Source organism: Squalius cephalus (genome assembly GCF_949319135.1).
Source record: "Squalius cephalus genome assembly, chromosome: 9".
Classification (NCBI taxonomy): domain Eukaryota; kingdom Metazoa; phylum Chordata; class Actinopteri; order Cypriniformes; family Leuciscidae; genus Squalius; species Squalius cephalus.
In genome coordinates, this window is record NC_137130.1 from 27,866,431 (window position 1) to 27,881,766 (window position 15,336).

Genomic DNA, 15,336 nt, shown 5'->3' on the forward strand with positions numbered 1-15,336 from the left:
AAACATGCGTTCCTACCATGTTAAATTCTAAATAAACCAAAATGTAAAACATTTCTGTCAAAAGAGTTCAAAAGGTTTCAAAAGGTGGCTAGTGTATACTATAGAAGTGTTGAACTGGGATTATAGCTATCCCAAGTTTCATTTCTTCTTATTTACAGTTCAAGCAGGAATCGAGGTGTTCAAAAAATATTAAAACTGGTTGTCCTAATCTCTAGGTTGGGTCGGGAACTGAATGTGACCAAGATTGAAATTCTGTTGCTATTAAAATGCTCAAAAGCAATAAATTATGCATCAAGTTTAGCATCACCCAATTACTGCATATCTGTCTGTCAAATCTCTAGCTAATAGGTCTTTCAGTAAATGCACTTGACCTGTGAGGTGATATTATGTAACAGCTGTTCTGCACACAATGCACACTAGAGTTGTTTTTTTAACTTAAGACATGTCATCTTGATGGTCTTATCAGTGAGACCATACAATTGCCTGGAAATGAAGGCTATCTGGTCATCAACACAGTTAGCATGTCTCTGGTAAAAGTACACAGTACTGTTTCATCACATGACCTACATCATTTGCATTCAAATCTTGCTATTTCATCACTTGTACTGACTTTTATCTCACAAAACATGTTATAAGAAAAGCATTTCAAGCTTGAATGGCATTTTTTAAACATTGTTCATAAATTGAAAAGAACAAACCATGTGGAATGAGAACGCGTGTCGAGAATAATCAATATAGAGTACATACTATATATTTACTGATTAGTGTGCCACACCCTGGAGCTGCTTATGGCTCCCTCTTCCCCCTTTTCTTCTCGGCTCCCATCCCCCAACTCTCTCTGTACTCAAGGTATAGGAAAGTGGTGAGGGGCCCCTGGATGAAGATTTCGCCTGAAAGGCTCTGATCCTTAGCAGGTGGCTTTTACTTTGGCTAAAAGGGCATATTTGTGGAGTAAATCTGAAGTTACAGCTATACTAACTGTACAAATTCCATAAATTTCTTGTGAATCAGATAAAACTTCTGGTTTCAAAGAATCAACAGCCCCTTTCACACAGTAACCCCAATAAATTACCGTAAAATTACCAGAATGACTACCGGTAAATACACAAATATGCTGTTCAACGGTGTTCTGGCTTTTTACCGTTAAGAGACCATTCACACATGAAATACCGGTAAATTCTGTGATGTCAGACTTCAAAAATTATCTTAAAAAGATCATTTATAATAAACGCAGCGCCTTTAGTTTCACTATCTGTTCAATTTGACAACATTTTAGACTTCTGCATGACCGGTGTGAAGGGGATGATCACACAGAACGCATATTTGCTCTTAAAACACGAGACGTGCATAATGGTATACAACTGCAGATTCAAAGCACAGGTTCTCGAGCACGACACGCTGAAAAAGCTGTGAGATGTGGCATAATAGTCAAAGATGTCCCTCTAGCTCAGTGGTTCTCAACTCCAGTCCTCTGTATCCACTGCTCTGCACATTTCTCCCTTATTTAACGCACCTGATTCAGATCATCAGCTGATTGAGAGAGCTCCATGAACTGAACTTAGTGTGTAAGATAAGAGACATACAAAATGTACAGAGCAGTGGGTCTAAACCTAACCTTACCCATAATTAATCCCTAAAATCAGAGATAAATGATAGGTGAATAACACTAATGTAGAAGCACCTGACCCTGGTTGTAAGGCTAAACTTGACATAAACTGTAAACTTGTCCCTCAAATCTGATTGGCAGTTTGAAATGTTGTTCCAGGATCAACAGAGATGTTGATCCATGAACATGTTGTACTTGGTGAAATCACATGAAAGGGCCTAGTGATTCATTTGTTTTCTCACACAAATGTTCCTGGATGTCTCCATGTGGTATATAGTAATTCATTAAATACTGCTCTTTACTACTTTGTATGTGTTGTATGGGTGTTCATTCTTTCTTTAGTTCTTACATTGAACATTTTAGAATCAACTTCACTACAATGGGTGCTTGGGTAGACCATGGGTTATCTGAAGAAAAAAGGCACCCAAAAGACAATTAACAAACGCTCGACTTTATGCTGTAAAAATGAATGTTGTGTCCATTTACACAAGAATATGGTCGGTGTGCTGGCTTTTAAATGCTAAACAAGGATCTCATTGTCCCTGGACAGCTGCCTTTTCCGGAAAACAAACTGAGAAGAGGGGGTTGGGGAGGCGGTCTGAAGAATCACACGTCCCACTTCAAAACCAGCTGCTACGGCCAACCACTAATGCAGTCTCCTCAGATCAACTGCCAAGTCACACACGTGTGCACGCTTGTAAACGAGACAAGCCATGAGCAAATCTCTTCATGTGCAAGAGCACAACACATACCAAGTTTTGCGAAGAGGTGGCCTCAATGGAAATTAAAATATGAAGAAGTCATTGTATTTTTTGTGTGTGTGCAGAAAGGCACACAAAAACTCTTACTGGTCTGAACCTACCTTGAAATATATCCTACCATATCATCATCGCAGCCTAAAGTACTGCCACGTCCATCTTTTTGAAGAACACACCCTTATCCTCTCCCTAGGTAATATCTGACTCAAGGGTTTCCTTCTTCCAAACTACCACTATAATTCATTGTCAATGAGTGAATCATTTGGTTTCAGTGTATCTGTCCAAACAGAAACCCTGTTTAAAACCTGTTGGAGCATGTCTGTTGAGACTGACAGCACATGTGTGACGACATCATTGCTGGCATGTGGTGTCTGGCTTTTCATCCTCGAGATCTGTGCCGATTGGAATTCACTCTTATTTCTGTTACTAAGGTGACAACGTCACACATCAATAGACTTTCCTCAGATTAGACCCAACAACAAATCAAAGAACATGGATCTACAACAGCACATGCTAAGATTTTAGGTTGAGTCACTAACCTAAACAGGACTTAACAGAAGGCTAATAACAGCATGAGTAGTATGCAAATTATTAGCATAATTGATTGTTGACCAAGAACTTAACAGAAGGAATAAATAAGAGATCAGATGAATGGATTACTGTATAAGAAAAAAGTGTGAGACTGCATATCTGTAAAGTAGCATTAACTCTCAGCATTTTCCCTCTTTGCCTTTGAGTAGTCTGTAAAACGGTCCTGGGGGAGCCTGGTATTTTTTGACTCGCTCTCCTCTCCTGATACGACGCTCAACAGAATTTACCAAGAGGGAACTCATTTAATCTTAAACAATCCTGCAAAGACTGGGAATTAGTTCAACAGTGAGAATGAATCTCTAAGTGTAGTAATTGCAACAACGAGTAATACCTCAACCAAAATACAGTTAGTGTACAAGGAACAGCTGAGAGGAATTTCTATAGACACCCGTTTTCTTATTGTTACATGGATTAGTAATGGTAGGGTTTAATTCCATTTCAGGAATTAAACTCGATTACATTGTGCCTAAGAACCCCTTATCAAACATTGTTATTTCCTAATTCACTTGTGGAATTTGATTGATATAGGTTTGTTTTATTTTACTTTATAGTATAGAATTTTACAAACATCCATTCATCAGTTATCAGACATAGCATTAAAATGTTTATCTGTATACCTGTCTCAGCCACATTCTTAAAGCTACACTGTGTAATTTTTTTGTTGATTCTTTTTTGTTGAAAACACTTTGTTCTTTCAAAAATATATGTGCTCATTAATGTATATTTACTTCTTTCAAGTAATAAAGTATTCTCGTAAGTTTATAATCTGCCATTGAAAGTACATACGGGTGAGGGGTTTGAATGCCGGTCGCCATGTTGCCCCTCCATCTTGAAACTACACTAGCCAAAGAGGGACATACCTGTAAATTCAAGCTTCGCCTTTCGCGCTTTACACTCAGTGACACAAAGACGAATGCGAGGGGGAGATTACTCGCGACTGCCGGCAGATTTGAAAGATTGCTGATGGAGGATCACGCCTATTTTCGAGGACATGTAGCAGAGTCGCCAAGGAAGCGAAAGAGAGAATTAAAACGTCAACGCGACAGGCAAATCAGCAAGACCAAAGTCAATATTGGAGTAACTTTTCCCAGATGGAAAGAGCTCATGAGGAGCAAAGATTTTAAAACGGACGCCGAAGTTGCCTGCTTTCTTCTCGACAGGTAATTCAGCCTATTTGTGTAAATTCGAAGTTTTATAGTTGCTTGTCTAACCATAGCATGGTTGTGCATATCACCAGAACAACCTCTAGTATAACTTGCGTTACTTTTCCTCACGTCAATGGTGAAAAAGTATTGTTTACCTTGTAACATAAATCTGTGCTGCGACGGATCACAGGTGATGAATAGTTTTAAAGGCGCGAAGTTGAACTGGAAGCCATGTTAATCTTGGAATAATACGGCCACCGTAGGAGTTAAAACACCCTCGAAATTGAAAGGAACAGAAACTAATATTCACTGGGTAGTCATATACAATTTCACCTCTAGATGGGGGAAATTATCACACAGTGTAGCTTTAATCAGAGTTATTAAGGCAGAAACTATAAAACTATACTTTTTTACAGTATGCAACCTATAATGTTTTAACAGGATATGCATGTGGATTGTTGAGCTCATGCCACAATGTATGGAGGACTTATGCTGGATCTAATGTTAGTTCTTTGTTCCTCCGAGGGAGTTAACCAGTGAAATGCGCTATTTTCGGGTGATTGACAGTGTGCCTCAGGAAGTTTACTGCAGTTCCCTTTGATGGCACGCCATTCATTCAGAGAAGCCACAGTTCTCACAGTTTATTTGATTAACTTACCCTTTGTCTCACACATCACAGGATACCTTGTCTCTCAATCTCATGAAACCATCAACAGGAAGTAACTGTGCCATTCAGTCTTATCTCTACCAAGTATGATGTGGGGAAGCTTTACAGTGCAAATGTCAAAAAACAAATATGAGTGGTTACACAAGGCTAAAGTAAATGGTCTAAAGAACAAGGTACAGTTCAGTTCAGTACCTTAATTGAAAGTTAAACTGATCTCTTTTTGAAATGTCAAGTCTTTGTCGTAAACATCAGATTGTGGAAAACCTAGGCTAATAAAGGATTTCTATTTAATTAGTAAGTCCACGTTATTTCCAGCTTTCACGCAACCAAAATGTAGGCCTAAGGGTTATTATTCTTCTGTTTACAGGCCCCATTAAAAGGTTTGTCATACACAATTTTCTTCACAGTGCTATCCTATTTCCTTTTAAAACAGGAAGTAAGGACATAGGCATATCAAAAGGCTTGTTTTTTTTTTTTTTTTTAAATAACCAACAGCCTTTTCATTTGCTAATCTTATGCAGGTGATAATAAGATGAGGATCATTATCATGCTTGTCCAAAATTCAGAACGTTTAACTGTAAACAAGCCAGAAACAGGACGTATATCAAATCAACTCCAATTTCAATAATGTCCAAGCTCTATGTGCATTTTCTTCTAACATTCTGCTAATAATCATGAAATACCAATACATAGTGTCACCCACAGAGAAAACAAAAAAACAAAACAATCAACAGTTAATTTTTGCCAATGCTTTCAAAAGCTGTTATGAGCACTGAGGGGGAAAAAATTACCAACCTAATGCGTATAAGACATGGACCAGAATTTTTGATTTTATGAGGTCTTTAAGTCAATTTGTCTCTTGAATCATTTATACATGCTGAGAAAATGGCCAATATTTGGCAAATTTGTTTAAGAAAAAAAATATTGTTGGTGCCGGCGCATTGATGCCTTCAGCCCATCAGTTACTGTTGAATGCTACTTGTGATTACAAAAGAAGGTATGGATGTACACACGCAAAGATACAAGGACAGGGCTCGAGACTAACGGCGTCCTATCGTCCTGGGGACGATAGAAAATGTGTTTAGGACGAACAGAAATATTCTCCAGGACGCCTCGCCTACAGGACGAAAGACATTTTTGTATGTGTGTTCATTTATTACTAGACTATTAGGGTAACTTACTTCAAAAATGCCAAAATTAACCGTCTTCTCATGCTGTCACTGGCCGACTATTCAACCGGAGACTTGTTTCGCGGTACATCTATCACATGGCTTATTTTCACAGATGAAAACGAGACAATAACAAAATAAAAAACAAGTTTTGAATGACAAAAACTATGACGAAAATCTATTGATATTTTCGTCAACGAATAAAAACTAGACACAAATGTTAGATAGTGACGATTTGGGAAGCTTTGTGGTAGATGCACACATTTGTACTGTAACGTGCTGATCTACCCAGCGGCACACGGGTTGACATGCGCTGCATGTCTCATAAAACGTTAAAAAATGTAAACGTCTGGGAGAATGAGTAGAGCAGAATTAGAGTGACGACGCAAAAAAAGATCTCTATTCGGTACGGTTTTCTGTGCGCACACACCCGACCCGAAGCGTGCAGCCATGCACATAGACAGCGCGCGAGTACTGAATTGAGCTCTCTTTCGTGTCTGAATGGACAAATACACACTTAACATTATGTTGAAATGTCCGTTTTGGAGAGTATTCACGTAAACTATGTTGGTTATGTCTTAAACAGTTTTGAATGTATCGGATTATCAGTGTAATTGGATCCGCATGTCATTGGACATGATCCGATGTCTTAAAGTGACAGTGGGTAATAAACCTATTGCGGTCTGTGTCATTAATATTGATCAAGCAACAAAAGAAAAAGAGAATAGCATTCACTGCTCGTTAATAGCTTTAAGGATTCGTTATATTTAATTCATACAAATAAATACAGTATGTCTGCTGCTTGAAAGAATAAAGAATGATGATATTTTTGAGATATGTTGTCACCAGTATTTATTTGTTATTTTTTAATCCAACCAACTCAACCAACTCAAAAACGTTTTGAGCTGTTTGTATTTTTCTCTTAATTTTCGTATATGTAAAAAAAGAAAAAGGAAAAAAAAAAAAAGATTTGTTCTGCATGAATACAAAAAAGCATTTAACTCCTGTTATTTTTTATTAAATCTGTTTTTTACCTGTTTACAGATAACTACTTTGAATGGAGCTAAATAAATATAATAATATATATCATAAACATTTTAATGGTGTTTTTATTATGTGACTAACAACAACTAACAACTATAGATGATAATAAAGTACAGAAACAACATGTTTATTTTGGGACGGTTGACGTTCACTTTAGGACGGTTCAAATAGTTTTTCAGGACGGTTCCAGGACGGAGGTGAAAAAAGTTGGTCTGGAGCCCTGCAAGGAGTTGTGCTGAGGGTGCAGGAAAGCTTCCACAGACACATCCACAGAAGCTGACAGAGGCAGATGATAATGGAGCGGGGTGAAAGGTGACACCCGCCTTACCAAATCCACAGAGAGAGAAAGACAGCGTTTTGCTGCTGGACGGAGCTTTGGACAGCAAAAAAAATCAGCTCAGATTATTGAACTGCACAAATCAACAGGGTGAATGAAGATCAATGAAGATCTTGAAGATCTTCTTGAATATCCTGAAGATCTTAGATGATGAACTACATGTGCAGCACAGAATGAGAATGAAAAATAAAGATGAAAAAGGCCAAAAGAAAAAAATCATGTGCTGAAAGTCTGGCTAGATTTGTTCATTGAACTTTATAAGGTAGTCAACTCTTTGATTTCATTCCTTAAAGTGCCCCTATTATGCTTTTTTTGCGTGCAGTGTGAAATAGCTGCTTGTGAATGTTATAGGTGTGCAAAGTTATAAAGATCAAAGAGAAAGACAAATAAAGTTATTGTCTCCTAAAAGAAAGAACCGATTCTGAACTGCTGAAATGAGTCGTCAAAAACTTCCTGTTACATACCTACGTAATAATGTAACACATTTGCATAATGCCAGCCTATGGTCTTCATTGGCTGATGGCGAAACAATGTCTACTTTGACCCACCCTGCAAATCCACTTTGCATGCATTTCAAAAGGATGAGGACTAGCGCTGAAACTGATATGAAAAAACCGACGCCATCGTTGCTGTTCCTATTACTGTGTATCAAGCACTGCGGATATTCAGATATGGTAATAGGGCGTTTTGTTTCCGAGTCATGCTGTATGCGGTAGACCAATCACAACAGACTGGGTCATCTGACCAATCAGAGCAGAGTAGACCAATCACAACAGACTGGGCCATCTGACCAATCAGAGCAGAGTAGACCAATCACAACAGACTGGGCCATCTGACCAATCAGAGCAGAGTAGACCAATCACAACAGACTGGGCCATCTGACCAATCAGAGCAGAGTAGCTCTCGGAAAGGAGGGGTTTGGAGAGACTGAATCTTCGAATGAATCGTTCTCAGACTCTTCGAGAAACAAGGTGATGTGCAATGTATGTTATGAGAAAATGAAAGTGTTTGTGACCTTGGTTGCATGTAAAGCTATTGTAGGAGACATCCAAAACAAAATAAGGAATCTTTAAAATAGCCTAATAGGGACATTTTTAATTCAGTGTAAAATGCAGTGTAAAAGTGAAACTTGAAACTTGTAAAAGTGATTTTCTTCACCACAAAAAAAAAAAAAAAAAAAAAAAAAAAGGCAGAACGGACCTTAATTTTATCCATCAGGAATTGATTGGATCAGGAAAAGTAGGTGCTGCATACTAGAAAAAAAGCCTCAAAGTGGTTTGAGGGGAGGAGTTGAAAAGAGGGACGTCAGCCGAGAGGTAAAGACGTTTTACTGGCATAGCACATAATTAGATTTTGATAAAAGATTGCCTAGACAAATGGAATATGGAATAATATTTATCAAATGACTCTTTTCAAAATAAGATAAAGAGCATGCATTTAGAAAGTGAACAGGGTCTATTTTGACTTCATGTTAACTTTAAGCGAACAATACTACATTATATCCCAAAATAACTCACTATTGTCACACTGTGAATGAACAAATACTGTAAGAAAACATTAGGCTGCACATATAGCTATAAAGTCTGAGAGAACAAGTCTGAATGGGCACATTCCTATCTCTATTAATATGACAGAAGAGGGGACAAAAAAGCATCTGTCTGAAAACAGATGGCACAGCTGTAGTACCACAACAACAGCATCCATCATATTAAGGTGGCAATGGCTGTTGAGGTAAACTAAAATGAGCTATTTATAGGTTACTGATGATTCCTGCTTGTGAATATTTTTAGGTCAAGAGTGTGGTTTAGGCTAGGTGGTAGGATAAACCACTAAATTCAAACCAGATTCAAAAAGAAAACCTCCAGTGCTGTCAATCTGGACACTTTAAGGCACTTTTATCGAAGTATTTCATGTAATTACAGTTAGTTTATAGATAAAAACCTATATATAAACAATTTAAAGTTCAAGCAAGGAGGGTAATGAAACTAAGTGAGCTGGGTCAAAAAAGCTAAATAAATACTTATTAATTTTTTACACACATGACACATGAGATCAAGTTTGTTACAAAGTTGTGTCTAAATGGCCACATGATCAGAAGGTCCCACAACACTTTCTGAGTTTTATTTTCAAAAAGGCAAGGGTTATAGAACAAGATGTGTAGCAAGCCATTTCAACACTTACTCTTTTAAACTAACTAGTTTTTTGTTACCCGTATTTATTTAATTATTAGAAATTAATCTAATAATGACTAGTAACTAGTTTACCCGTTTCATTAGTAACTATTAATTAGATGTGACTACTTTTTCCAATTATAGCTAATTCAGTTAGTAACTGGTACGTATTCTTTAGTTCTTTTTTGGTCACTATCCCAAATTTTAGCCATTGAATTTTATGTGAAGATCTGAGGTTCACTTTTCTACGATTTACCTGACTATTAAGTATTTCATTTGTTACTAGCACCTATTTCAGATTTACTATTAACTATATATTAAATATTAGGGGTGGGCAAAATATTAGTAGACATGATAAATTAGAAATGTGTCAACCCGGTAACAATTATAGTCTCTAATATAGTGGTTACATTCACATGACGTAGCAGTGTTGCGTCATTATGAAAGTGTATAATTTATATGGGTTTTTAAGCAATGCCAGTTTTTTCCATTTTGAACATTCACGCGCAATAAGCCGCAAAAGAGAATTCAATTCAGTACTCACACCCTGTCACAGCATCTTAATTACACAAAAAAATACGTCAAAGAAATATATTCACATCAATTCATGTAAACCCAATCGGTGTCTTAAATAAACGTAAAAAGTCAACAGAAAATCATATATGTGTCAATATATTGGATCCGTGCATTAATCGCTGCTCTTGACTGAATAGCTTTTGTAGCTTTAATTAGAAATACAATTCAAACAGTGAAGACTATGCAGTTTTCTTTTTACATTTGATTACTTTAATCAGTTTCTCTGATATTTCTGATAGACCAATCTGTTATATACATATTTTTTATATTGTTTTGTTTTTTTTGTCCTATTGCTCGTAATTAGTTTATTTGTTCTTATTTGATTACTGACTGTTGTCCTCAGTTGTAAGAACTTTATTTCAAGCACACTATACAATTATATTGTGTTATATTGTTATTGTGAAATAAAATAAGTCATATTGTGATATATGATTCTGATCATATTGCCTATACCCCAATTAAGCAGCAGCACCTATTTTTAGTTCCTTGTAACTATTTAAATCTAGTATCTTTATAGCATTTATAATACGAATTTAAATAGACACTAGTATTTTTATTTTTTATTTTACTTGTACTTCAAGGCTACTAACATAGATAAAAAATCATAGATTACAAGATAAAATCAAACTATAAAGCAGCAATTCTGACTAGTCATCATTACATATTACAACATCAGGGATAGTTACTAGTCTCATAATACAAGCATAACACGTAGCAATAAAGCTGGGTGCCAGCAACAACTGGAATACACAGTAGTCGGAGGCCAATATTTAATATTGAACCACAGATTCAATAACGAAATTTACAATTTGTTACAAAGAACACAAAGGCATACTAGTATGTAATAATTAAATAGATAGCCTACAACTGAAAAATAAACTAGTCATTATTAGATAACTCAATCTATAGTAATTGAAAAAATAGGTACTAGATACAAAATGTGTGTATATATATATATATATATATATATATATATATATATATATATATATATATATATATATATATATATATATAACCTAGTACTATTTTCAGAAAAGATGTGCTAGGTAATTAAGGAATAAATTGTATTACAGCTGTATTACCAGAGGACTAACTAGCCCATGGCAGTCAGATTACATATTGATGAGTTCATCTCCAGGCTGATTCAGTCTCCTGTAATGTCAAGACCTTCCTTACAATAAAACGCACAGAAAGAGTTCATTCGCCACCCACCTGCACTGAATCAGTGCCAGTCATGGCAGGGCCCTGGTAGCCTATATGTTCAGCTGTGGAAAAAAGCACGCTGGCACATTTAAAATGGGGCACGTCATATTTCACCCAAAGGTGACACTTGAAGGCACTTAAACCTCAGCTCATGTGCCTGACTGTGCACAGATGCGCCATTCTCGGTTATTAAAGCGAGCATGTACGGTCAACAGCACGAGAACCCTCGACCAAAGCACTAAAAGCAGATTTCCCGGTGTCCGAAAATGATACTTACTGCTGACTTTCATGCTGCCGAAAGCCGAGGGCTGCGGCACGGGCTTGCAGCTCTCGGCGAAGGAGGTGGTTCTAGGCCGACCGGACATTTTCCAATCCGAAATCCCACGCGTCTCTCAGAGTAATATACGCTTGTTTGTCTTGAACGAATCCGTTTCGACCCACAGGAACCAGTTTATCTCCCACTTAAATATTGAGGAAAAATGGGCGAAAGCCACTCTCGACTGTCCGGGGTTCCTTCGCTATGGTTTTTCTTCAGTGAGCTCTCAACCGTCTCGCTTTCAGAACATTTTCCACCGGGTCGTTTTTTCTTTGATTGTTACTATTATCTTCCGTGATGAAACCTCGGATAAATTCGCTCATGAATGAAGGTGCTCATGAAATTGGCCTTTTCCCAGTTTCCCTCGAACCCCACCGATCCTCGTCTCTCTCTCTCTCTCTCTCTCGCTCTCTCTTTCTCTGACTGGAACAGAGATTTACACAAAGAACATAGTCCGTATTCCCTAATATACCCTCAAATCGCTGAGATACTGGAGTGGTTTTTCATCACCCTGCAGTATTGTTCATATACTGAGGTGGAGACTCAACGATCCAGTAGCACCAGCCATGGCGGCTTCCTTGCTCTAACCAACGAAACGAATGAGAATTTTCCAATTGCCCAATTTCAAGACTGATATCCTCGGCCGTTCCGACCCACTTAACTCCATGCACACGGACGACGGAATAAGAAATCCAAATACACACGGGTAGTTCAAGAAACGAGCCAAAAAGTGCGGTTCCTAAAGGAAACGGTGATCAGAATCCCCACGGTAATTCAGAAATTTCCTTTTTTTTATTTCTTCTCCGTCGGTCTGTGCTCGTTCTCTTTGTCACTCCGACCGATTAACGTAAACTACGTAATATGCGCAATGGTGGTAATGGAGTTGAACGGGAGCACAGACGGGGTTACGCCACATCGCGGCGTCAAGAATCGGAAACTGTGAACGCGCAGGAAGGCCTGGGGAGGTCTGAGTCAGCCAATCCAACGTCTTTCTTTGTAGATGGGCGGAGCAAAGGCGAGCTTCTCCGCCAATCGAATGCTTTTGTCCGCAGAACACATGGCGTAATTTGCCAATCTGTCAGAGTTCTGCAGCCATGGATGACGCGCGGATGTCGAAAGTGGGCGGGCGCGTGGGAAGACTGATTGTAAAATCGTCCAATAAGCGTAACCGAGGAAAGGAAACAGTCCAATCCTGAAGAAGCATCAAAGGCGCAAAAGTAAGCAAGCTGCACTGTTGCTAGTCAGCTGAGCTCCTGTGATCTATTCTGTCCTGATGCTTTGCCATTGGTACACTGTCATTTATAAATCACTCATGTTTTCCACAGATTTTTTGAATAATTATGTAATTAGGCTGTCAGGGTGGAATTAAAGAGACAAAATTACTTCATTTGAGGGTGTCAACCTACAGTTAATTTTCATATTTTGGAATTTGGAATTTTAATAGTATCAAATGTGTTTTTGGATTATTATTATTATTTTTAAACACAATAGAATGTTTTAGAATTCAAACAAACCAACTGAAACCACAAAACATCTCAAAGCTTTTTTTAAATATTACAAAATAAACTATGCAAATTGATATATAAAGTATTATGGATTAAAAGAAGTCTTTACACAGACAAACATCTTTTATTTGAAAGATTTAGATTAAAGAAATGAAAACAATGAAGAAACACTTAGCATTTGTCTTAAACTGCCAATTTGATGACAGGACAAAATGATGAAATTCACTGTGATTATTAACACCGTGATGCATGTATTTTTTAAAATCTTAAATAAAACAAAAAGCATAGGCTATATATTTTCATCAGTGTTATTTTAATATGATTTATATAGCCTACTATTTACGTGTTTATATTTTATTATTATATTTTCAGTTTAAGTTTTAGTCATTTTGTAATTTGTATTAGATTTTTTGGAGTTTTTTTACACTTCAAAACAGGAACACAATGATTTAATATCTAATATGGATCATTTCAAATGATTCATTCTGTGAGAGTTTTGCATCTGGTCACCATCAAAGGGTTAAAATTGACCTTTATGTTCACTTAATTGTGAAATTGTGATTAAAAAACGTTACAAACCTTACAAATCTTTTAAAAAAAGAGCGAGTTTACCATTTCATCCAATATATTAAGGGAATACAGCATATGATGGGATCATGAAAATGTGCTTCAAAGGAAGAATGACCCTAATATATTTTACAACAATATTTTACAATCCTCCAAAGCAAACAAGTGATTTGCATCCAAGTTATGTCAATATTGTCAGGTCAGCATGACTTTGACTTAGATTACTTTTGACCTAACTCGTTTTCTACATTGATTTGAATTGGTTAATCTTGTACCATATTGTGTCACTGAATTTGTCCTGGAATATCTCACATATTAATGTCATTACATTGCTTTCACAATTAATGACATTAATATGTGAGATATTCCAACTGCTTTTAAATGCATTAGTAATGTTTTCAGACATTGTTCATTTGACACCAAATGCAGGGATGGTGTACATAACAGGCATGTTTCAGCTAAAAATGTTTGCACATTCCTGCAATGGGCTTACATAACGCAGCCTAGAACATAATTGCTTATTTACATTTCGTAGACGGGCAGATTTTTTTCCCCCGCCATCAACATTATTGTGGTTTAGATCTACAGTGCATTATCCAGTGTACAACATGCGTGTTATGCAGAATATTTCAAAATGCCTGTGCTTCTTTTCTACTCTTTTCTGCAATGTGATCTTGTTGCTTTGAGCACATTTTACAATGATGTTTCACAAATAGCCCTATCTGCAATAGAACAAGTGATGCAAGTAATGCAAGTTGCGATTTCCTTTTTGCCTTAATGCAAATATTTCCTGGGGCAATTGTGTATGTATGTTTGCACACATGCACAGATGTACACAGTTGCACACATTTATTCAAATGCACAAAAGATAAGCACACATCTCATCACTTACATTCAGTCTTTTAGTAGGCCTATATGCGATCATGTTCATGTACACTGCATGTAAATAATTATGATGAATAAGTTATGACAACGTGTTTTTTAAATTGCTTTAACTCATCAAAACAAGTTAAGCAATTTTATACAAGATATAAATACTTTATACAAGATTCAACTACTTTAAGTCAGTTTAATCTAGTTTAAGTTGAAATGACTTAAACGTCTAAGTTGATTGTACTTAAAAACTTTTGTACAGTGTATTTGTTTGTAGATGTTCATTGATGACTAAGACTGATTCAATCAATTTAGTTTTATCGAAAAAAACTTGTTTACAAGAGGGACACAGACACATAAACACATCCTTAAGTTTTTAGACAAATGCACTTTAGAAAAAAAACACTGTTTGGACAAATAAAAGATGCAGCTCAAGTTCTTCAGTCACATTTCCTGCTCCTTAAAGTTTAAATTATAAATAAGGAGATACACACATATATAACAGCCTTGGTAAACATATTATCTTCTATCAAACAGAACGGAACACACCAAAAAGACACCAAAAATAAGTATGTTGCAAAGCATTCTGAAAGAGACATACTTACATTCAAACCAGTATTCACAAAATGTATCTTCAAAGCAATGACTATGGAATGTTTTATGTAGCACAAAATAAAGCTTTTTAATTCTGCATGAAAAAGAAATATTTAATTGATAGCCTATTGAACTGTAAGAGCAACTTAAAATGATCAAGGCACTACATCACATAAGAATTCAATACAAAACACAAAAAGCTAACTTCACA

General features: G+C 36.6%; 1 protein-coding gene across 2 annotated transcripts in view; it reads right to left on the reverse strand.

Moving 5' to 3' along the window:
* Positions 1 to 12,535, reverse strand: part of gsk3ba (glycogen synthase kinase 3 beta-a) — a 65,298-nt gene extending 52,763 nt beyond the window's left edge. Inside the window, exon 1 of one of the 2 annotated variants that reach the window (XM_079880893.1) lies at positions 11,548 to 12,535. In XM_079880893.1, the coding sequence (XP_079737019.1) occupies positions 11,548 to 11,635 (88 nt within the window). In that variant the 5' untranslated portion in view covers positions 11,636 to 12,535. The remainder of the gene's footprint in view (positions 1 to 11,547) is intronic. The other variant, XM_079880894.1, reaches the window with a different exon arrangement.
* Between the last annotated feature and the right edge of the window lie 2,801 nt (positions 12,536 to 15,336).